This window comes from Phocoena sinus, chromosome 3 (assembly GCF_008692025.1).
Source record: "Phocoena sinus isolate mPhoSin1 chromosome 3, mPhoSin1.pri, whole genome shotgun sequence".
Lineage (NCBI taxonomy): Eukaryota > Metazoa > Chordata > Mammalia > Artiodactyla > Phocoenidae > Phocoena > Phocoena sinus.
The window spans coordinates 54,680,577-54,703,500 of NC_045765.1; the positions used below are offsets into that span (position 1 = coordinate 54,680,577).

General features: G+C 47.9%; 3 protein-coding genes across 24 annotated transcripts in view; 2 read left to right on the forward strand and 1 right to left on the reverse strand.

The window, feature by feature from the left end:
- Window positions 1–12: 12 nt before the first annotated feature.
- Window positions 13–6,302, forward strand: APBB3 (amyloid beta precursor protein binding family B member 3). Of its 7 annotated transcripts, none has more exons than XM_032625742.1 (13): window positions 13–270; window positions 811–974; window positions 1,057–1,133; window positions 1,681–1,778; window positions 1,982–2,128; window positions 2,251–2,378; window positions 2,631–2,636; window positions 2,806–2,920; window positions 3,059–3,143; window positions 3,387–3,470; window positions 3,737–3,852; window positions 3,990–4,181; window positions 5,748–6,302. In XM_032625742.1, the coding sequence occupies exons 1-13, from the start codon at window positions 208–210 to the stop codon at window positions 5,982–5,984; spliced, it is 1,512 nt and encodes a 503-aa protein (XP_032481633.1). In that variant the 5' UTR covers window positions 13–207; the 3' UTR covers window positions 5,985–6,302. The 7 variants fall into 7 exon arrangements, with proteins under 7 accessions (XP_032481633.1, XP_032481634.1, XP_032481636.1 ...); XM_032625743.1 differs by having other exon boundaries at window positions 23–270; window positions 1,718–1,778; XM_032625745.1 differs by lacking the exon at window positions 13–270 and adding an exon at window positions 277–523 and having other exon boundaries at window positions 1,718–1,778.
- A 141-nt stretch (window positions 6,303–6,443) lies between these two features.
- Window positions 6,444–18,823, forward strand: SRA1 (steroid receptor RNA activator 1). Of its 3 annotated transcripts, none has more exons than XM_032625750.1 (6): window positions 6,444–7,115; window positions 7,241–7,366; window positions 10,994–11,199; window positions 12,392–12,500; window positions 12,655–12,725; window positions 18,367–18,823. In XM_032625750.1, exons 1-6 carry the CDS (start codon window positions 7,091–7,093, stop codon window positions 18,460–18,462), a joined length of 633 nt encoding a protein of 210 aa, XP_032481641.1. In that variant the 5' UTR covers window positions 6,444–7,090; the 3' UTR covers window positions 18,463–18,823. The 3 variants fall into 3 exon arrangements, with proteins under 3 accessions (XP_032481641.1, XP_032481639.1, XP_032481640.1); XM_032625748.1 differs by lacking the exon at window positions 18,367–18,823 and adding an exon at window positions 15,342–18,352; XM_032625749.1 differs by lacking the exon at window positions 18,367–18,823 and having other exon boundaries at window positions 12,655–13,085.
- The window catches only part of LOC116750720 (ankyrin repeat and KH domain-containing protein 1), a 124,092-nt gene continuing 114,394 nt past the window's right edge, over window positions 13,227–22,924 (reverse strand). For 7 of the 14 annotated variants that reach the window (XM_032625730.1, XM_032625724.1, XM_032625723.1 and 4 more), the window contains 3 exons: window positions 22,071–22,235; window positions 18,886–18,995; window positions 14,046–14,718 (listed from right to left, as the gene is read on the reverse strand). In XM_032625730.1, coding sequence (XP_032481621.1) covers window positions 14,541–14,718; window positions 18,886–18,995; window positions 22,071–22,235 — 453 coding nt within the window. In that variant the 3' untranslated portion in view covers window positions 14,046–14,540. Of the gene's footprint in view, window positions 13,629–14,045; window positions 14,719–18,885; window positions 18,996–21,311; window positions 21,792–22,070; window positions 22,236–22,924 lie in introns of those variants that run through there. The other 7 variants (XM_032625728.1, XM_032625726.1, XM_032625725.1 and 4 more) reach the window with 5 other exon arrangements.

Genomic DNA, 22,924 nt, shown 5'->3' on the forward strand with positions numbered 1-22,924 from the left:
CCGGGGCATTTCCGGAACGGGTGGAGGCGCTTTCCTGAAGGTCTTCTTTTCGCAGATACTCCCACGTGACCTCTCCCTTTGCGACCCAGGCTGCGTGTGCGCGCGCGTAAGACTACCTAAACGCCGTGATCTCACTCGTGCGCGTGTGCGCTCCGCGCAAGTTCGCCTGGCGGATCTTCCGCCGCTTGATGAGCTCACAATTGAGCTATGATGTCAGCGTGCGCGCCGCGGACCTTGCTCCTCCTCCAGACCTTCGCACGCCAACGCGCGGTAACTGGGGGATCAGGACGGCTGTTTTCACGCGCCACCTTTCGACAGGAGGCGCTGCTCAGGCGGGTCCTTTCCCGCCCCAGGACCCGGCCCCTGCCCCGCCCCGTATTTGTGCGGCGCCAGCTGGCCAGGCCGATTCCAGCGCAGAGGCTGGGCTTGTAGGCGCAGCAGCTCCGGAGGCGAGCTGGGGACGCGACCAGGGCTATGCTGGGCAAGGATTACATGCTGGCCATCATTCTGGTCAACTGCGATGGTGTGCACAGAGGGTCCCGATGGGAGGATCGGGAGCTGAGGGGGGACGAGGGAGCGCGAAAGGCTACCCCAGCCTCAAAGACAGGGAGGGGCGTACGTCTCGGAGTGAGGACCAGGGAACAAATGAACCGCGATCTTTGCACTGCAGTATCCAAGGTTGGAAGCCTGGACCCTCAGGCTGAACCTTCAGCGCTAAGTTGTGCCTTTTGGGTTGGAGGAAGGGTTATGACAAATTGTTATTCTGAGCGCACATATATGCCTTCCTTCTCCAATCCCACGTTCCTGTAGATGACTTGTGGGGGGACCAGAGTCTGGAGGGGGAGCCAGGTTTGCCCCCTGGCTGGAGGAAGATCCGCGATGCTGCAGGTACTTATTATTGGCATGTACCCAGCGGTAGCACCCAGTGGCAGCGCCCAACCTGGGAGTCAGGAGATGCAGAGGACCCAGGCACGGTAGGTGGCGTGTGAAGAGGGGGCCTGAGCTCATGTGTGGATCTAAGCCTACTGCCACACTGACCTAGCCCCCTCTCTACAGAAGACGGAGGGAATTTGGGGACTTCGGCCCCCCAAGGGGAGATCCTTCTCCAGCCTGGAGAGCTCACTGGACTGGAGGTAACAGGGATAGGCCAGGCAAAAATGAAAGGCTTGGGGTTCCATGGCACTCAAAGATGCAGCTGGACCCACAGTACGCTTTCCAGCACAGGTTCTGGACTGTGTTCCATGTTTAGGGTTTTGTTATGTGTTCTTGGCTCTGTCCCATATTGTTGACTCTCCCAGTGTTTTGAGTTTCGTTCCTTGTTCCAAGCTGTTTTTTGTTACATGTTGTTTTATGTATTCTGGGTCCTGACCTCTCATGTTCTAGGCCTTGGTCACTACCCTAGGTTCTGTCCACGGAGGTTCCTATCCTGTGTTCTAGGGTCTTCTTGTCCTGATTTGGGGCGCTGGTCCAGATTTTGGACCCTGTTCCATGTTTGTTTTATTCTGTGTCCTGTGTGTTGAATTTTCCCTCAAATTCTAAGCCATGCTTTATGTTACATTTATGTAATATGTCCTGGGCTTGTCTCACTCTGACTTTATATTTGGGACACTATATTCTGGGTCTTATCCCACATCTTGTGCCCATCGAGTAGTCTGGTCCTCACCATTGTCCCTTCTGTAGGAATTGTGGTCCTCTTACGAGCTCTGCTCTATTCCAGTAATTCTCTGTCCTGGTATGGTGAAGAATCCTACATCCAGAGAATGGAGCCAGGGGCTAAGGTAGTGATTTGGGCCTGAGGGCCAGTCCAGGGCATTGGGGAGGGTCCCAAGGGAAAGGTCAGGGGTGAGACTGGGCTGAGCAGAGGTAATCAAGGCTGAAGGGAGGTCTCAGAGGGTTTATATATGTGGAGCCTGTGGCACCTCCCACCCTACTTCACCTCTACTTACTCAGGGTCCTCCTGTCCTTTTCCTCAACCCGTCAGTGCTTCGCAGTCCGCTCTCTGGGCTGGGTAGAAGTACCTGAAGAGGACCTGGTACCAGGGAAGAGCAGTATTGCAGTCAATAACTGCATCCAGCAGCTGGCCCAGACTCGTAGCCAGAGCCAGCCCCTGGATGGTACCTGGGGCGAGGTAAGCTGGCTGGCCCTTTAAGGGGTTCAGCCCAGCATCCAGCAGAGGTGGTTGTCCCTGAATTGCCTGTTCCTCATGGCAACCACCTTCATCTGAGCTCCGGGCTGACCTCTCCTTGGCAGGGCCAGAACATGCTGATGATCCTGAAGAAGGATGTGATGAGCCTGGTGAATCCCCTGGACCACAGTCTGATCCACCGCCAGCCTCTGGTGCACATTCGTGTATGGGGTGTGGGCAGCTCCAAGGGCCGGTGAGGACCCCTACATCCCTTGAAGTGAGAGTTGCTCCTCCCTCCCCCCGGCAGGCTGTGATCCCCGCTGATGCTGACCCCCTGTACTTGAACCCCTGGACACAGGTCCTCTGACATGTACCCAAGCTCTGCCTCCCCTGCCTGGTCCAGCCCTGGTTGGGGAGGGTGGGCCCAGCTTAGCAGGGACGGATGGGGGAGAGCCTGAGAGGCTGGGCTGATTCTCTCCTGTGCTCCCACATGCTTCTGGAACAGTGACAGGTGAGTGACAGCCAGGTGCCTAGAGCCCCAGCCCTGATCTCCTTGTTCCATCCCTGCCATAACCCTGACTTTCCAGCCTTCTGCAGGCACTACAGGCCCCTGTCCCTACCTAGCCTCTACCCCAGCTCCATCCCTGGCCCTGCCCTAGCCCCATCTCTGACCCTGCCAGGGACTTCGCTTTTGTGGCGGGTGACAAAGACAGCTGTATGCTCAAGTGCCATGTGTTTCGCTGTGACGTCCCTGCCAAGGCCATTGCCAGTGCCCTACACGGGCTCTGTGCCCAGGTAAGGGCCAGAGTGGGGCAGGGAATGTGGGTATGGAGCTGGGTCTGAAGCTGCTAAGGTGGTTGGGTTAGGGTGGTATTGGCTCCCTTACCTCACTTCCCCCTCCCTACACCTCATGCTGGCTGCATTGTGTTTCAGATCTTGTCAGAGCGAGTAGGGGTCAGTGGTGATTCCCCTTGCTGCTCACTAGACCCCATCTCCCCTGAAGACCTGCCTCGACAAGGTATGGAGAGGGAAGGGCTGCACTGCACCAACAGGCTACTTTGGTGAAAGATGGGAAGGGAGTTCTGGTTATTTAGTACTTCTCTGGAGATAGAGAACTTCTGAGGTGTCCTTGTCCCAGGGATCCCAAACTCTATATTGGAGGAACATCCATGGCCTTTTTCCTGCTAGTTCCAGTTCCCTTAGAAGCGTGGAGAAAGGGGTCACTGAGAGTACCCAGGCCAACTTGGTGTATATATTTCAGTGGAGCTACTGGATGCGGTGAGCCAGGCTGCTCAGAAGTACGAGGCACTGTACATGGGGACCCTGCCAGTCACCAAAGCCATGGGTGAGGACTGAGTGGGCTGGAGGGGGTGGGCTGCATAAGAGAAGAGGAAGGTGGGAAAGGGAGGATCTATCATGATTTCTAAGAGGGCTCCCATGGCCCTCTATAGTCTGGGATGTACCACCCTTCTCAACTCAGGAGTCTAAACCTGGCTGCAGCTATTCTGTTCCCATCTCTCTGAATCCTAAGTCAGTGAGAGGGGCCTAGACACTCCCTGCAGATCCTTCTTTATGCCTGGGAGACACCATGGTGGGCTTGTCCCCCCCCAGGCATGGACGTGATGAACGCGGCCATTGGTACCCTCACCACCCATGGGGACCGGGACGCCTGGGTCCCTGCCATGCTCAGCATATCTGACTCTCTCATGACTGCACATCCCATTCAGGTACCAGCCAGAAGAAGGTGAAGTTGGGGGTGTGGAGGGGTGGGTGAGGATGCAAAGGGGTTATTGCTTGCTACTGGAAGTGCTCAGTGGGTCCAGCTAGTACCTGGCCCCCTAGTGACTAGGCCTGATTTGGGCAGGCAGAGGCTGGTGCAGAGGAGGAGCCACTGTGGCAGTGCCCTGTGCGCCTCGTGACCTTTATTGGTGTTGGTCGTGACCCACACACCTTTGGCCTCATTGCCGACCTGGGCCGTCAGAGCTTCCAGTGTGCGGCCTTCTGGTGCCAGCCCCATGCAGGGGGACTCTCCGAAGCTGTGCAGGCTGCTTGCATGGTGAGTTAGGGGTGGGAATGGGTGGGTGGGATTGCCCTGCAGCTGCTCTGTACGGGTGACTGGGGTTCAGGATTGGCAACCTCTCCAGAGATCACAAACTAGCCATGCCAGGGCTGACTGTGGTTCAGCAGTATTTTATTTGACCCTCATGCTGTTTTTTTTTTTTTTTTTTTTTTTTCCTCATGCTGTTTTTAATAGGCTTTAATTAGTTGCCAATATTTAAAGGCCAGGACATTTCACATAATAATTGCCATTTGTGTTTTTTGTAAAATATCAGAAGCTCTGGCATTTGGGTCCACACGTATACATTTCAGCATTTAGCTGGAATTGTGTAAGGGCTGTGCCTTGAAGGGTGAGCATTGTCTTTCCTGTTTTCTCTCATTTAAATTGTTTTCTGGTTATCTGTGGGCATTTGAGTATGGGACACTTGCACTCAGTTCAGTTCACTTATTCACTCAAATAAGAGTGCTTGCCGGAACTCAACCATACTGGACCCTGGGAATTCAGTGGTTTAGAGGGCATAGCCTTTGCCCTCACAGAACACTTAGGTTAGAGCAGAGACAGGCCAGAAAGAAGTTGTACACCACAGGATGATGGAGGATATGGCCCCTTTGGAGGTTCAAGAAGGCTACCTGAAAGAGGTGATAGAAAACTGAGAGTTGAAGGTCCAAGGAGGGAAGTTATCCAGGTGAAGGGGAATGGGACAGGACATGTGCCAAGTACAGGGAACCCCAGCTGTGAAGGTGAGAGGGATGTCAGTGGATTAGAGTATGTGAAAGTATCTAGTGTATCTGGAGTGCAGGGGGAGATGGAGTGAGAGATAGGGGCAGAAAGAATGGCAGAATCCAGGTCATGGAAGAACTTACAGGGTAGGGTGATGAATTTGTTTTATCTTGAGGCACTTTGAGCCATTGAAAGATTTTAAGCAGGACAGTGAAGTCAAGTTTGTGAATTTTGAAGATCACTAAAGCTATAGTATGGGTAGAAGATTTGGAAGACACAAGAGAAGTAAGAAGACCATTTAGAACCCTGTTGAGTTCAAATGAGAGAGGAGCAGAGCAGTTGCATTGGGACTGGGTTGTAGAACATCCCTTTGACTAGGGAGTCCACTTTGCCAGGGTCCAGTCCACTGCAATGAGAGATGGAGGAGAGTTAGCATAGTGGTAGGTATGGATAAGAGCACAGGCCGTGCAATCAGAACTAGTTTTAAATTCCAATTCTATCAATTTCTGATTATGTGACCTTGGGCAAGTCATGTATTCTCTCTGAATCTCACTTCCTCATTTGCAAAATGGTGATTATAACACCCGATAAATAACTAGATCGATTAGATTATATATATAAAGAATTTAACACAGTGTCAAGCTCTCCTTAAATGCTCAGTGAATGTAAAGTTTTAGGCGTTTGTTATTGAGCTACCTGTGAATGCTGTAGGCGCTCCAAATGTGGCAGACTACCAGCTTCATTTCCTACTGAAGCCTTGGCCGCCGGGTCCCTGTCCTGCAGAAGCTTTCAGGGGGTCCGGGGCAGAAAGGAAGTGGATCCTCACATTCCCCTTCTCCCTAGGTTCAGTACCAGAAGTGTCTTGTGGCCTCTGCGGCTCGAGGCAAGGCCTGGGGTGCCCAGGCCCGTGCCCGCCTGCGGCTCAAGCGGACCAGCTCTGTGGACTCCCCTGGAGGTCCCCTGCCCCTCCCCCTGCTCAAAGGAGGGGTTGGGGGTGCAGGGGCAGCCCCTCGAAAGCGGGGCATCTTCTCTTTTCTTGATGCCTTCCGGCTGAAACCCTCTCTGCTCCACATGCCCTAAATTAATCGGGGAGGACTGGGGAAGGAGGTTCTGGGTCCATGCCCGACTCTGTACCCCTTCATTCCCCAGGGACCTGCAGCCTCTCGCCCCTTGAAGCCTTCTCTGCTTTCCCCACTGACCCTTGCCCACCCTCTATTTATTGCCCAATTTATTGTTTATATGGATGATTGAGAGGTCCTGTACCACAGCCTAGGCCCCGGGCTCTCCTCTCCCTGGGTCCCTGTGTTCCTTGCCCCTGTCCAGCCCTGGACAGTTGGCTCTACCTCAGCAACACTTTATAGCAAAATCGGTACAAATAAAAATCCCTCAGTGACCTTACTGGATGTGAGTATATTGGGCCTGGGGCTGGGTTGGGAGTTAACAACCTGTATGAGATGAGTGTCTGCATCTGTGCTTGGTGTCGGTGGCTGCAGGTAGTCACATAAGGGCATGGGAGTGTTGGAAAAATGACTTCATTTAAGAAATATATTTTTATGAATATATAGGCACTAGGCACTAAGGTCGGCACTGGAGGTATAATAAAATAGGAGTTCCACCTTCTGAGACTGTCAAACAAGAGTCAAATAAACAGCACTGAAGATAATATATAGTACAACTAGGAAATCTCAGAAGGTTGTGGGAGCTCAGTTGAGACACCTGAAGTACCTGGTCTGAGGTACTTTAAGTGTGCTAGGCTTCCTAATAAATACATTCCAGCCGAGAGAGTGTAAACGTTCAGGGAAGTGGACAGAGGTTCTGGAAGTCCACCTGGCTAGATCATAGTGGGGGCATGTGTGGGGCATGAGCTTCTGGTGGTTTAAACTTGCTCCTGAGAGCAACTGTGAGATTTGGAGCGAGGGAACCCACTTGGGCTCCTAGAGCGCCACCTCCTGGAAAAAAGCCCCACTTGGTACCATGTAGTTAGGGCCCCGTGCATTATTAGCTGGAGTACATTTAGAGTTCCTTAGGGAGTTGGAGCAGGGCCTCGACGACGATTCCCAGCGTTTCTGAACTGTCCAACCGGGAGGGCTCCAGGCAACCGGCCCTGCCGGGGGCGTGCCCCAGCCGGCTCGGGTGCGGCCGCCCCGGAAGTGACGTGATGCCCCGCTGGCCGTGCGGAAGTGGAGATGGCGGGGCTGTACGTGAAACCGGGTGAGCGCGGCGGGTGGGCTGGGGCGCTGGGTCTACCGCCGGTCCAGGCTGGGGGCGGTTACCGCGCGGGGTGCGGACCCTCTGCCGCCCCCAGGCTCGCTTCACACGTCCTCTCACCTTCGCAGGCAACAAGGAGCGCGGCTGGAACGATCCGCCGCAATTCTCATACGGGCTGCAGACCCAGGCTGGCGGACCCAAGCGCACGCCGCTCACCAAGAGGGTCGCCGCTCCCCAGGATGGATCCCCCAGAGGTGCGTGGGGGCCCTGTGCGCCGTGACCCGCCGAGAATGGTTGGTGCCAGGAATAAGCTTGTACCATGGGCCTTTTTTGCTCTCTGAGGACTTCCTGAGGAGAGAGGTTGGAGCCCCAGAAAGGGGCCCAGTTCTGGCCCTTTTCCGAGCTCCTTACCTGTTGCCTAGATAAATAATTGGTACGTTGGTCTCAAAGGAATATCTGGGCTTTCGCCCTAGGTGATCTCATCCAGACCTACGGTTTTTAATATAGTTTTTAATTCCCAAATTATTTTCAAATCCTATTTCCAACCTGGATCTTTTCTCAGAACCCCATCGTGGTATACCCATTTGTCTGTTCTTCCTCGTCACTTGGCTGTATGATAAGCATCTCAGACTTAACGTGTTATTCACTTAATCAGTATCATCTACTGAGCATCTACTGTGTTTGAAGGCAAACTAAACAGCAGTGAACAAGACAAAAAGTTTTGTTTTCTTGGAGTCCACACTATCGCTTTGGAGATAGATGAAATGGTGGTAAGGGCTTTGCAGAGAAATAAAACAGGGTGATGTGAGAGTGACTGGGTAACTAAGGTATCCGAGGGGCTGACACTTAAGCTGAAATCTGAATGATTAAAAGCTAGCCACACAAAGATCAGGTGCAAGAGTATTCAGGGCATTGGAAACAGCTATTGCAGGAGCCCTGAGATAAGATTGGCAAATTCAGAGACTGAAGGAATATCTGATGACTAGAGCACAGTGGGCTAGGGATAGAGATTAAGAACTGAGAAGTAGGCAGGGGGCCAGATCACAGTGGGTTTTTGTAAACCAGGATAAGGAGTTTGTATTTTAATCTACGTAAAGTGGAAGCCATTGAAAAATTTAAAGTAGAGGAGGGCATCCTTTCCCCCTGAGCATTTCCCGTGCCAATAGGTGCATCTGTGGCCCTGAAAAGGGAGCTCAGATTCAGCTCTTTTCACTCCTCTCTTATCCACACCCGTAACATTGCAGAGTTATAATATAAATCAGAGTTTCTTAACCTTAGCACTAATGGCATTTTGGGCCAGATAATTCTATTTTGTGAGAGACTGTCCCATACATTGTAAGATGTCTGCAGCATCCCTGGCCTCTACTCACTAGATGTCAGTAGCACCCACCCAGTTGTGATAGCCAAAAGTGTCTCCAGACACTTGTCCTGGGGGCGAAATCTCCCCAGGTTGAGAAACACTGACTTACATCTTTAAAAAGATTACTGTGTCTACTGTGTGGAAAACAGATTTTAGGGAAGAAGTGGAAAGACAAATTCAGAGGCTATTTTGCTAACGTAGGTATAAGATGTAATGATGATTTGGACAAGGGTGGGAGTACTAGAGGTGGTAGAAATTGGATGAATATAGCATATGTTATGGAGAAAGTCAGGAATGAGTAGGTATAGTAGGTGAGGTGAAGGAAGAAGCAATGTAACATACATTTTTTCACTTGAGGAACTGGATGGTGTTGTTCATTGATATGGGATAACTGGGTTTTGGTGGGTGAGGAAAAAAGCAAGCTTTCTGTCTTGGCCATGTTAAATTTGGGCTGCTACTCTGGGGAGAGGTCTAGGCCAGAATTACAGAAATGTGTCACTGTCACATGGATGGTATTTGATGTCATGGGCTTGAATAAAGAGAGTGTGTGGATAGAGGTCTAAAGAGGATCCAAGACAGAGCCCTAAGGTGCTCTAGCATTTCAAGGTTGAACAGGGAAGGAATTAGCAAATGAGACTGAGAAAGAGTAAAAGAAGTAAGAAGAAAAGTAAAATTTACTCTGAGAGAGATTAAAATCTTGATTCAACCCTGATGAATGCTGCTGAGAGGTTAAATAAAATGAAGAAAAGGTACTACTTGATTTGACAAACATAGCCATCACTACTGACCCTAACAAAAGCAGTCAGGAGTGATGAGAGCAGAAACCCAGCAGGAATGGGCTGAGGAGAGAAGGTGAAAAGTAGAGAGAGTAACTGTAGTCAGCTCACTGAAGAAATTCTCCTGTAAAGCAGAGATGAGAAATAGGGCAGTGCCTGAGGATGCAGCGTGAGGTAAGGGATGGTTCTGTATGCTGATGGGATGTTTTAGTAGAGAGGGAGAACTGATGGCACAGGAGAAAAGGGATAACTGCAGGAGGGAAGCCTAGAGAAGGCAAGAGAGGAGGGGATGCAGAGTACAGCTGGAGAGATAGCCTCTGATAGGAACAGGAACCTTTCATCTATTAGAGGAGGAAGGAAAGCAGCCACAGATGCAAGTGGGTTAGTAGAACTGGTGGTGAGAAGATGAGAGTGTTCCTGTTCAATGACCTTTATTTTCTCAGTGAAATATGAGGTAGGGTCAGAAGTACAGAGACAGCAGGGAAAGGAAAATAAAAGAAGGTAGAAAAGTTTAGAGGAGATAAGATGTGAAAATAGTTGTTCTGAAGAGTGGAAAAATGAGGCAAAGTATATGATTTCCAGGCAATGCTGGATGCCTTTTAAAATCCGCAGCTATGAATTTAAAGGGAGTGAGTTATTGCACCTCAAAAATCTGAGCAGCTGAGCTGGAAGGGTATGAGGGGTGGTCATTGTTGCTGAGAACAAGGCAGAGGGGGATGGGAGGCTGAGGTAGGGTAGAAAAAATGGTTATTGGAGGTGAGAAGGTCAAATTGACACACCAAATTAGATGAATTATCATCCATGTGGATGTTGATACCTAAAAGTAATTTTTGAATTTTCTCCTCCAGTTTTCTCATTTTCCATAGTGATTCCACCATCCCATCATTAAAGTCAGAAACCAAGAGTCATTCTTGGCTTCTCTCTCCTTCACCCCCTGTTCCATCAAGATCTGTTCTACCTCCTCCTAAATATATCTCAGACCACTCCATTTCCCCTCATCTACTCTTTCACTCTAGTCCATGCCAGCATTCTCTTTCCTGGACTATTGTTAACCTGCCCTCCTCTACCTATTCTCATCAACTTTTCACAGACCATACAGAGTGAACGTCATAAAAAACAAGTTTAGTGATATCAGTCCCTGCTTTTATAAACCTGCAGTGGCTTCCTGTTACCACTAATGGAGTAATGCTAAAGATTAAACTCCTCCAAAGCCCTGCAGGGTCTGGACCCCTGCTTACCTCTCCAGTGAAAGCTCATACTACTTTCTTCAGTGTTAATCATTTCCAGCCACATAGGCCTTGTTTCTGTTCCTTGAACAAGTCAGGACTTTTTCCACCTCTTGGGCCCTTCCCTTAACCTCTGCCCTAGTACATAGTTCCTTCAACTCTTTATGGCTGCATCTATCTCATCCAGGTTCTTAACTTTGTGAGCACTTTTTGCTACACACTAATGTAGCAGCTGTACCTATATTCTTACTTAATTATCATTGCAACCCTGTGAAATAAGTACTATTCCTATAATATCCCCATTTTACAGAAGAGGAACCCGAGCTCAGAGGTTAAAGGTAATTTGCCATATGTCACATAGTGTGTGAGCTGGGATAAACTTAGATATCACCTTATAAGGCCTTCCTTGAACACTCAGGCTAGGTAGGTGCCTCTACTATTCCTCTTTATCACATCATCCATTTTATTTCTTTGTACCTATTTAAGCCATGTTTGCTTGATCTTGCTTTACCTTTTCAGTCCCCACCTCAGAGACATCTCCTGGGGCCCCCCCAATGGGGCCTCCACCTCTGTCAAGTAAGGCTTCCAGACCCCCATTTGTGGGGAGTTGTCCTCCCTCCAGCATGGAGCCCACAAATTTCCCAGTCGTTGAGTCTGAGATTCTGCTGGAAGATGTACTGAGACCTTTGGAACGGGCATTGGAGGACTGCCGTGGCCACACAAAGGTAAGTGTGAAAGCTCCCATCAACAGCCAGATGCAGGTATGACTCTCAAAGGTAGACCCTCTGACCCTATGAGCAATGGCTCTTAATCCTTTCTGAGTTATGAACCCCTTCAGAATTTGCTAAGGACTTCCTAGAAAAATGAACACAGAATTTAGGAGGGTTCACAAGCCTCAGAAGAGGCTTATAGGAGCAAGAATTGAATTCAACTCCCATTAGTGACACTAACAGCCTGATTTACGTACCTCTAGGCCATTGAGAATAGACCCTGCTGATATTATGCTTAGGGAGGGGAAAAAAACCCCAACAACAACAACCCCTTTTTTTATTGATAATGTTTCCTAAGTTCTCTGGAGGCAAGGGATCTGAGGAGTCTTAAAGGAAAGTAGCAGAGGGGCTTCCCTGATGACACAAGTGGTTAAGAATCCGCCTGCCAATGCAGGGGACATGGGTTCAAGCCCTGGTCCGGGAAGATCCCACATGCTGCAGAGCAACTAAGCCCGTGCACCACAACTACTGAGCCTGCGCTCTAGAGCCTGTGCTCCGCAACAAGAGAAGCCACCACAATGAGAAGCCCATGCATAGCAACGAAGACCCAATGCAGCCAAAAATAAATAAATAAGTTTATAAAAAAAAAAAGTAGCCGAGTGATCTTCACCTCTCTGGTCCTTAGTTTCCTTATTTGTTTTATTTTTTTATTTATTTATTTATTTTTTTTTTGTGGTACGTGGGCCTCTCACTGTTGTGGCCTCTCCTGTTGTGGAGCACAGGCTCCGGACACACAGGCTCAGTGGCCATGGCTCATGGGCCCAGCCGCTCCGCGGCATGTGGGATCTTCCCGGACCGGGGCACGAACCCGTGTCCCCTGCATCGGCAGGCGGACTCTCAACCACTGCGCCACCAGGGAAGCCCAGTTTCCTTATTTGTAAAGCAGCACTACAGAATTAATTTCTGAGCATATGAGAAACTCCAGAAATTTAAAAATTCTAGCCATAATGCATTTTTCTTGAGAGGAGATCCATAGATTTCATCAGATTCTTAGTGGGGCCTCTAATCTTTGCGTAAAGAACCATAACTCTAAGATTAGAGTGTAAAGTTCCTGGGCCAGACAAAGCAGGTGCTTCCTATGTGGTGCTCCTTTCCCTGCCCCTGTTGGGCTGGCAGCACTGACTTGGAGGGGGCTTCTGTCTCTCAGAAGCAGGTATGTGATGACATCAGCCGACGCCTGGCTCTGCTGCAGGAACAGTGGGCTGGAGGGAAGCTGTCAATGCCTGTAAAGAAGAGGATGGCTCTGCTGGTACAAGGTGTGGCTGGGTCCCTTGGTATAGCCTAAGTCCCTCATCCTGCCATGGTTGTCCAAGTTGGACTAAGTGCTGAGATTTTGACTGGTTGGGAGGGGAGGAGTTGCAGCTATGTTTTTTGCTCCAGGTTTCTTGCTCAGCCCCTCTCTCTCCTCAGAGCTTTCAAGCCACCAGTGGGATGCAGCAGATGACATCCACCGCTCACTCATGGTTGACCATGTGACTGAGGTCAGTCAGTGGATGGTGGGAGTTAAAAGATTAATTGCGGAAAAGAGGAGTCTGTCTTCAGAGGAGGAGGCCAATGAAGAGAAATCTGTAGCCACAGCTGAGCAGAACCAGACCATGCCAGGCATCCAACATGATCCTTAATCCTATGGGTTCCCCAGCCTCATCTCACACCATCTCTTATGCCTTGGCATGGGAGGCCTTCCCTAACTTGGCTCCCTTTTACCACTTGGGAGACTGTCTGCCCCATTGGGGTGTTTGGCCTGACCCATCTCTGGGGGAAGAGGTCCCTCCTGGACCACAGGGAGGCCACTTGTTACCTATACCATATGCATTTCAATAAAATATCTCAATGTGGTGGGACCTGGGTAGGAGAGATGAGCCCTTCCTATGCCAGACTGGTTCCCTCTGGTGTCCTTAACTGCCCTGCTTGCTGTGCACCGTGCACACCTCTGTTCTTCCTCTGTTCATCATGAATGGCCTTGCTAGGCATGAGCAGATTACTGCCTGCCACTCTCACCCAAATTAGACAGAAACATACATCCCTTGCTGGGCTGAGTAACCCTATGTTTGGATGATTTGTTTCAGTATGGGAACAGAGGCTCAAATAGCATGGGGAGATTTTTTTCCCTCAAAAAAAGGAGACTGACCTATTTGCACTGCATCACCCTTGAGGTATGCAAGTGCTACAGAGATTAGAACCTAGCTGTATAAATTGAAGGTGAAAAAGACCAGATTGCTGACATATGGGATCATGATTTTTTTTTTCAGGGGATGGAGAGAGTAGGATTATGACTCTTTATCTGACTCACCAAATAAGCTTCTGCCTCTGTTTGGGTCCTAAGGTCTTCTAATGCTTTGAGGACAACAGAACCAGGTGGAAGGGGCCAGGAGGCTCATATCATGCTGTGAAAAGGGAGAGTACAGGTTTCCAGTGTTGGAATATGGTTGGTACTTACAGGTGGGAGGCAGAAAAGGTATGGGGAAAGACAAAAGAAGGCTATAGGCTGGGGCAGTGCCTCTTTTCTCCTGCTCTGGAAAAGCTAAGGAGGGACTGGTAGAGAGGCCTGATTCCAGGAAGGCTGCTTCCTGGAAAGGCTGGAACAGCCCTTGGCAGGGGTCAGGCTATTGCTGTTTATGGTTTGACAGCTCCTATGGCCTGCCCCCAAAGCCTGCCTCAGGCTCTAAGTGCTGCTGGAAGTGGGCCCAGTGGGAGCTGGGAAGGAACCTGGGACCTCTGATCCTACCCAGGTTTGCTGGGACCCTTAGCTTTATGGCTGAGATGGGAAGATCAGCATTGAGGAGAACACTGGAGCCAAGGGATTTCTTTGAATGTTTACTAAGCAGTCAGACAGTGACATTCTCCATCCCCCAGCCCCAGCCTCAGCCTGAGCCGAGGGCCAGGGGTTGGGAGGAGTGCCTACAGACCAAAGAGTAGTAGAACTAAGGGCTTGGCAAGTTGCCCATTCCTATCCCCGGTCTAGCTGCCTCAGAGCTAAGGGAGGCCTAGAACCACCATGTCACCCCCTCCTGGATTAGATGAGGCCAGCTGGCCTTTGGATACCCCAGAAAAAGGAGGTAGCAGCAGCAGCGTGAGGGATTCCTCTTACTCCACACACAGAGTCACCTTCACTGGATTAGATGTCCATTTCAAACTGTGCGTCATCTGGAGAGAGAAAAGGCAGGAGGACTGGTTGCTGGGCTGGGGTCTGCAGGTTCAGCGTCAGTGAAGGAGCCCCTCTCAGAATCGAACCCCCACTCTACTTAACTGGGGCATTTGGGCTCAAAGCCATTTTAAAATTTTAGGGTCTGCTTTCCTTACCAGGTATTTCTTCCTCTGTCTCCTTCTGCTTCTTCCGCTCCTCGAGCCTGGAGGGTGGGGCTGTTGGAGGAGTTGTGACCCCCGGAATCTGAGGGAGGCAGCGGGGGGGCATCTGGGCAATGGGTGAGTTCTTGCACTCCAGCAGGAACTTTCGGTTGTAGATGATCCTGGTGCCTGTCAAGGGGTAGGGGCTAGGTAAGAGGCAGGAGCTTGGGTACAGAGCTGTGTGAGACCCCAGACACAGGCCTTTTAGGGACCAAGGGTTCACGTCTTCCCATTTTTTAAAGGGCTACTGCTCTGCAGCCCGGCCAGGATCTCAGCTGACTAGCTTTCACAGCACTTAAAAGTCTCCTGGGCCTACCCAAGATGTGTCTAAGCACCATAGAGCAAGTGGGGCATCCCAGCTGGTTTAGGCAGGGGCTTTTAGTTTAGGGGAGTTTCAGGTCTTGGCTGTAGGAGGAGCACCAAACTTGGAGCTCAAGTACTTCAGGAGGCTCCTGTCCTGCTCTGCTGGCTCTGGAACTTCACTGCTTTGGTTCACAAGGGAGGGCCTAGCCCTCCAGCCTCAGTTGGATGAGGAAGCCAAGAGCAGATACGAAGGCTGGTGCTGCCACCTGGGCTCTGATATCCTGCAGGGAGGAGCGGTGTTCCTCCTGTGAAATACAGGGACACACTGTTCTTATCCTGACCCCTCCCAAGTCCTGTCAGGCTCAGCTCAGCCTAGAGGAACTTGGCCCCAATCATGTCCTCCAAAGGCCCTACCCTGTTCTCACCCCTCCCCTTTGCCTCCGTGGCAGGAACCCCTGAGCAGGCATGATCCCAGGCTGCTACACCAGTCAGCCAGTAGTCAAGCCAGCCAGCGCAGAGACCCGAAGCTCCTGCCCCCAACTGCCAGAGTCCTGCATTTGCAGCTTTGCAAGACCCGGTTGCTTCCTGCTGAAGCCACACACAATTGGGGCCTCGGCTCCTGCTCCCAGGCGGCAAAGTCAGGAGGGCCGGGTGAGCAAGGAGCCCAGAACCCAGGCCATAGTGATGATTTCTGCCCAGTCACTCGGAAACTAGGCACAAGGCCGTGTTGCATCACTTTGAGAATTTAGGGAACTGGGCTTCGGCTCCAAGCACTCACCCCCGTCAAAGCTACAACCTGCAGAGGGGCCTGCAGGCAAGTCCAGGCTCGCACCTCCCCACCCACGTCCCGCGACACGCACACGTTGGCCTGGCCGCTGACCTCCGGGGGTAGTGGTGTATAGTGTGCCCCCCAGCGTGGTGCTGTAGCAGTCAGGCTGCCAGTCCCTGCCCCCAGGAATCGGGCAGCTGGTGGGTGTGGACATAGCGCGGGCGGGACGAGCAGGAAGGCAAGCGGCTGGTGCTAGTGTTGAGGACGCGGGGCGCAGCCGAGTCTGAGGCGGACTCAGTTGACCACGTGCGGCCGCAGCAACAACACCAGGACAACGTCAAGCCGGGGGCGGGCCGGCCGTCAATCAACCCGATGATCCCGCCCTACCCTCGCGGGAGGAAGCACCAAACTCAGCGAAAGTTGGAAGGAGTTCCAGGAGCCGCACCGGCCTCCAGTTAGTTCCTCCTGGCCCAAAATTGGCCAGCCTGCCTATGCCTGTAAGGGAGGCAGCTACTCAGCTATTTACTATTTACTGTTTATAGCGGGCGCTGGGGACAGGTGAGGTATGGCACATGTTATTGCCATATATTAATTCATCCATTCCTCTCAACAGTTTTGGACAGTAAAGCACTGTTATTAGCTACATTTTACAGGTGAGGATACCAAAGTCCAGAAAGGTTAAGTCATGGTTCAAAGTCACGGATTTTGTAGGAGGGGGAGCTGGGATTCATACCTGAGTGTGTCTGATTCGAGCATGTGCCCCCAGGCACAGCTGTGTAATGCCTCCCATTAATTTCAGTACAGGGTGAAAAGTGCCTTGACGGCCTGGTGCACAGCCATCAGGGTAGGTCAGGGAGGGAGAGTGGGCTTTCTGGAAGAAGTGATACCTGGACTGATTAAAGGATGAATAAAGGTTGGAAGATGGGAGAGTCCATTTCTTTGATCTCTCTGTCACAGCTAACCTCAGGAAACTAAGGAAGGACTGGGGGCTGCTAAGGAGGGCTTGGTCTTTAGCCTTCTGGAAAGTAAGATCAGAGAGTCTGGCCTTTAAAGAGAAGATTTTTTGATGTAGGCACAGTGATATGAAAGGAGGCAGGAGAGAGGTGGTGGGAGAGTAAGCACTAAGTCTAGTACCTGTATACACAAAAAGTCTCGACTTGACCCAGTTGTCTGCTGTTTGGCTTCCTCAGAATCACTATACCCTCAGCAATGCCACCCCACCACGAATTAATTGTAGACCACCTGACTTCATGCATTTATCAGTATTACTTCAGCACTGGCTTCATCAGATTTCCCCTCAGCTCTGATTTCTTGACTCATTTAAAAAAAGATTACAAGTCATTGCTTCTCAAACTTTAATGTGCACATAAAGCACCTGGAGATTTTGTTAAAATGAGGATTCTGATACAGTAGGTGGGACTTGAAATTCTGGGTTTTTAATAAAACCCCAGGTGATGCAGACCCTTAGGTCTGCATGTCCTCAGAATCACACTTCAGGTAGCAAGGATATGTATACTTTATTGTTCCAAAAAGGTTTTTGAGCCTCTTACAAAGTGGTGTATGCCTAAATAAAGTGTCTTAGCAATGAAGTGCTGGAGGGTGAGGCTTGGGATCAGATTGTGGAGGAACCATCTATGACAACTCAACTTTTAAGCAAGGTAAGTAGTCTAGTGAGGGGAGTGGGAGATGGGGTGGAGGACAGTGAGACTGGAGGTGAAGACTCCAGCCTAGTGAAATAGGGTAGGCAAAAAGGCAGTTGCTGCGAGGATGGAGAGAAGTGGAGGGGATACAGATACACAGAGGAGGAAGGGTAAGTGACTAATTTAAGGGTGGGGTGGGAGAGGAGATAAGCCAGGATAATTCCCAATCTTCTGACTTGAGAGTCTTGGTAGCTAGTAGTACCACCTCATATAATAGGGAAAACAAGGGGAGGAGCATATCTTATATTGGGGAATATATAATGTGTGTGGAATGTTCAGATGGAGAAGCACAGTAAGAAGCCAGATATACAGGTCTGAAGCTACAGAGGGAGAACTCTGGGCAAGTGATTCAGATTTGCGTGGAGTAAAATCCAAGAATGTGGGATGAGATTACCTGGGGAGAAGATACACCAAAAGAAGAGACCTGAGCATATCAACATTTATTTAAGGGGTAGTGGAGGAAGAGGATTTCACCGAAGGAGACACCAGCGAGAGTAGGAGAACTAGAAGTGTCAAAGGTTTTCAAGAAGGATCAGTGTGGACGTGATCCTTCTATTAATCTTTATTATAAAACAACAGCAGCAGTTACAGACTTATAGCAGTCTTACTACTGTAAGAGTACTACTAGAAGCTTACTTTTTTTGAGACACTGTGTGCTATAAGGGCTGGGGAACTAGAGAATAGGCAGTTGGTTTTAGAGAGAAAACCAGATTCATCATCCATTCAACCAGGATGAAGGACGAAGAGTTTAAATCAGAGGTTTTTTCAACACTGATTGCCCATTAGGGTATAGAAGCTTCCAAAAAAGAAAAAAAAAACTTATGCTCAGGTCCCAACCCCAGAGATCTGATTAAACCTGTAGGGGAATACCAGGTCTCTGCCACCAGGCAAATTACTTTGAACTCACATCAGTACCATTAAGATAAAACAGGAAGAGGTGAAAAGTAGTCACAAAATAGGTTTGCAATCTGAGCATTAGATTCACAATCTTGTTTTCCAAATTAGGTCTTCAAGCCCAAGCTCCTGCCCTTTTTTGGAGGTGGTCTTAACACACTCAAGTTTCTCACCCATTTCCTACAGGAGAGAGTGAAGGTAAAGTAACCTGTCAAATAACACTGACACATGGTGACAAATCTTTGAGGAATAGAAAATGCAGCATTATCAGAGTCCCTCACCCCAGGACAGGGTCCACTGGGAAGACGTCACAACTATCCACAATTCTTAGTAGAAGAGCTCTAGGGCTAGTTAGAGAACAAGATGTTCAGAAGCTGTTTTCCTACAGTTTGTTTGCCTCTTCCTGGGTTTACAATGTGGTACAAAGGTCTTAAACAGTTGGACAGAACCATGTATACTACTTGTACTCCTCTGTTTGGCTTGAAACTCTAATATGACCAGCCTTTCCCCTTCTAAAAGCTACCTCAAACTAAGGATGGTACCCTCCTGTACTAACTTTGACACTGGAAAGAGGACTTGACCAGAATCTGTAAGATGGAAACTACAGTTCCAAGTCCTGAGATTTCTTACCTCTGGTTAGGAGAGGCCACCATTGGCTGTCCAACTCTCTTCTTCGGTCTCGTTAGCTGAGGTGATGAGATTTCCCCTTTGAGAGCAGGGACTGAAGGAAGCAGACTGGCCTATAAAAGGGCAAGTCAGCACACTGTAGCCACAATAGGTTTAAAGGGTCTTAAAAACATCAAGAATTTTATTGGTGGTGGTATTTTATTACATTGAACACTACTTGAAATAAGTGGGTCCAGAAACCTTGATGATACAGTTTTGTTCCTTGAATGAGCTGTTATTCTCATAGGGCTTGATCTAAGCCTCAGCAGGATGTTTCTTTTCTTTTCCTTTTTTTTTTTCAGCAGGATGTTTCTTAATGACTTGAGGGCTCACTATGGGTATGCAAGGTTTTCTTCTGCCTCCACTAAATTCCCAAAATCAATAATGGCTCTCACAACAGCAGATTTTTGATTCCATGTAAGAACAAATGGTAGGGGCCCTCAAATCTCAGCAATGTACTGGCTTCTAGTAGTCCCATACCATACATTCTCATTCACAAGACAAGAGAATCTGTTAGAACTAGGAGACCCTTTTGAGTTCATTTACATTGTTTCATTTACAGATGATGAATGTGAAGCCCAGAGATGAGAAATGATTTGCCTATGGTCATATAGCTTAAAGTGGCAGAAATGAAAAGAGAATTTAGGTTTCTGACTCTTGTTCCACTCTACCCGTTCTGCCTCCCCACAAATCCCTTGTATATTCTGAAAGTAATTAAGTTCTTACCTGAGCTAGGTTTAATCCAAGGTTCAGGTTGGTAAAATAGCAGTAAAGTAATGCCAGGAAGAGGCAAGACAGAGGAAGAGATTAGCAGGCAAAATGGAGTGGGGAGTAGGTTACTGGGATTCAAATAGAAAGAAAAGAAGGCAGTGGTGGTAAGAGGGCAGGAAGTAGAGTATCCTAAATAACTGCTACAAACTGCACAGCTCCTGTTTTTTCCTAATCCTTCTAGGGGTTTCTCATAATTGCGTCCTCTTCTTATGGGTTCTAGTTCCTGATCTGAGATAAAATTTCTCATTCTGTTGTCCTCAAGGTGTAGAAGATATTGGAAGAGCTCTTCCAATAATTCAAGTGTACTTTAAATAGTTAAGATAGAACAAAACTCACTTTTTGCCCCACTGAATAATTTACTTAATATTATCTCTCTCTAGTATATGTTTCATCAAGAGTAGTTTCATTCATTTCACTAATATTAGGTGATTTTTTTGGTTATTAGTGGTAAGTGGAAACAGCAAGATATGTAGGTGATCCCCGGGGTCCTTTGGTCCCCTCAAGGGGGTCTCTTGAGACTACTTGATGTGGTTATTAAGCATTACAAAGGCAGTAGCTTCAATACCAGTGATAATTTCCAAATCCATTCAAAATAGAAAATAAGAAATGAGCTTACAGAAGCACTCTCATATGTAAAATGATATGGAAGACAAACCAACCAGGTATGTCTAACACAGAACAAACATGGTGTGTCTCATCTAGTGGCAGCTCTAGGAGCAAGGGAGAGAAGATTAAGAACTTCTGTTGGTAGGAGAGTAGAAAAGTGCTTCTGGTATGGTTCTGCCCCTAGTTATTATTTTTCTGTGCATCCTTCTTTGCCTTAATGTGTGTTTTGGCTCCTCTATCACCTCAAACATTTTCTTGTTTTCTTTTTTAGCTCGCTTTTATCTAAGACCAGGTAATTCAACCATATTAAAACATGAACAGTCAAGTTGATGACTGTTCTTTTCATTGGGCTAGTTTTTTCTTCTCTACTGCATCAGATTCTTGGCATAGCCTATAGTTTGGCCAAAGCACTCCATTCCAGTGTTCATGAGTTTAGCCTGTTGACCATATTGGCTCTTCATGGAACTAAGCCCAGAATTAGTCACATATTTATAGACATTATTCAGCTGATTCAACAATACAACAAAATTAAAGGAGTCACCCCCACCCCCTCCTATGTCCCAACCCAAATAAAACTTAAACACCTATAACCAATATAATCTTTAGATAAAAAAGTCAGGAAGCACAAAAGGAATCTGAAGGATGATTTGGGTGTCCCTAAGTTTTTTCAGTGTCATCTGACTGAAATCCTGTTGTTCTTATTGACATACTCATGATCCACAAAGAGCTAAACCTTTTAATGGCCTATCTGCTAAAGTCAGATAAGACACATTGCAGGGGCTTGAAACATTCTCACTTTTAAAATGATATAGAAGAGAACAAAAGAACAAGGAATGTTTAACACAGAATAAGTATACAACTAGTCTTAAAAGTGCTTTTTCAAGGCAGGCTAAGAATGGACTCTAAAGTGTAAAATGTGAGAAGCCTATCACAAATATGGTATTAACAACCTGGTTCAGTATGATTGTGGATTGGGTAGTACCTGCATGACCACTGAAAGGATCACACCCCACTTCTAAACACTGTTCATCTTTTTATTGAATATTCTGGTAAATATTTCACATTAATACAGGCCACATTAAGTAGAGCCACTATATGACAAGAAATTTACTCAACCTTTTCATTTTAAGTATGTAAACAATTGTACATGTATTTACCACCCTAAAAGGTTGAAACATGTAATCATCTAATTCTCTTCTGCATACAAATCGCATTCAGTATGTTTAGCCCAAAGCACTAATTTCAAAATGGCTAAACTAACCAGAGAACATAATCAGATGGATAGGAAATCACTTTGTTCATATACAATGGGCAATCAAATTTCCATTGCTAAAGCCTCAGAGAATATTTCTTAGGCACATTAAAAAAAATCCCCAGGGTTCTTCCAAGGTCAAAAGTTTCTCAAACAAGGCTAAAGAGTAAGACCTTCTAACTTAGTTGACATATTTGAGATGCATGTTTCCAATATGAGGTGCCCACGTGCCAGGCCAAATCTGAAAAGGGGGAGGAAAAATTGGAATTTCTAATTAGGAATCTTTAGACATTTACAAAATGAATATATAAATGCAATGGTAATTCACTGTTTCTGCCTAGGAAGAATACACACACATGAGATAAAATGTTAAGTAGCATCATCTTGATATTGAAAAACTTAATTCAGTTCAAGGTAGTCAGATGTCATGACATTTGATATTCAGAACTTGCACTACCCAAAGAATTAAAAGAATGACATCATAAATCTGAAAAATAAAAGAGCATTAAGTCCATTTTACCTGCTGGGCATCAGTGCATTCAGTTGAATTTTGAATAACTTTTATCATAGGGTTCCAAGCAGGATCTGGGTTGTGAAGTCCATTAAACAGAGGGCCTCCTGGAACATCAGCAAGCTGAGGATGGGAGGGTATTATGGTGCCTCCATACATGGAAATTGGTAGACCCTAAAACAGCAGAAAGGTGTAATCATGAAGTGATTGTAAATAATGATTCCACAATACCAGCATAGATTCTTATTTCCCTTCATTCAAAGAACTCCAGAGTATCCTGTAAGTATAGCAACACTGTACAGTCTTGGGAAACCAAAAGTGGTTATTTGTGTCAGCAACATTTTTCAATGAGAACAGAAAAACAAAACAAACCAAAACAACTAAATCCAATATCAAATCATCAGGAAATTCCCAATACTTAATGAACACATATAATACCCTCAACTTTCCATATTTAGGATTTACTAATAAGCTTCTGCCAAGAAAAGGGGAATTCTACATGATTGCTTGCAGCCACAATCTGGCTTTATGGCAGCCTGGAAGCTCTCAGAGGAGACAAGAGGGCAATGGGGAGCTCACAGCCAGCTTTTCAGAGAGGAAGAGGCTTCTCTCTAAGCTGTGGCAGCCAAATGCAAAGCAGCAAAACCCAAATCTCTCAGGTTTTGGACGGAAGACGGGGGCTTCTTCAGGATAGTTTGAGGACAAACTAATGTAAACAACATAATCCACTTTTGAAACTGGATAAAAGATCTGGCAAAGTCATAGAAACAAACTAGTTATACCAAAAGGGAGAATTATTTCAGTACAAATTCCTCCTTAACACATGACTACATTAGCTGGCAATGTGTTAAACAAGTTACAAT

Coding starts and splice junctions, on each gene's coding strand:
- APBB3 (XM_032625740.1), top strand. CDS start 543: ATGGGAGGATCGGGAGCTGAGGGGGGACGAGGGAGCGCGAAAGGCTAC. Junction 679..810: donor TTTGCACTGCAGTATCCAAG/GTTGGAAGCCTG, acceptor ACGTTCCTGTAG/ATGACTTGTGGGGGGACCAG. Junction 2,129..2,250: donor TGGATGGTACCTGGGGCGAG/GTAAGCTGGCTG, acceptor TCTCCTTGGCAG/GGCCAGAACATGCTGATGAT.
- SRA1 (XM_032625748.1), top strand. CDS start 7,091: ATGGCGGGGCTGTACGTGAAACCGG. Junction 7,367..10,993: donor CCAGGATGGATCCCCCAGAG/GTGCGTGGGGGC, acceptor TTACCTTTTCAG/TCCCCACCTCAGAGACATCT. Junction 11,200..12,391: donor ACTGCCGTGGCCACACAAAG/GTAAGTGTGAAA, acceptor TCTGTCTCTCAG/AAGCAGGTATGTGATGACAT.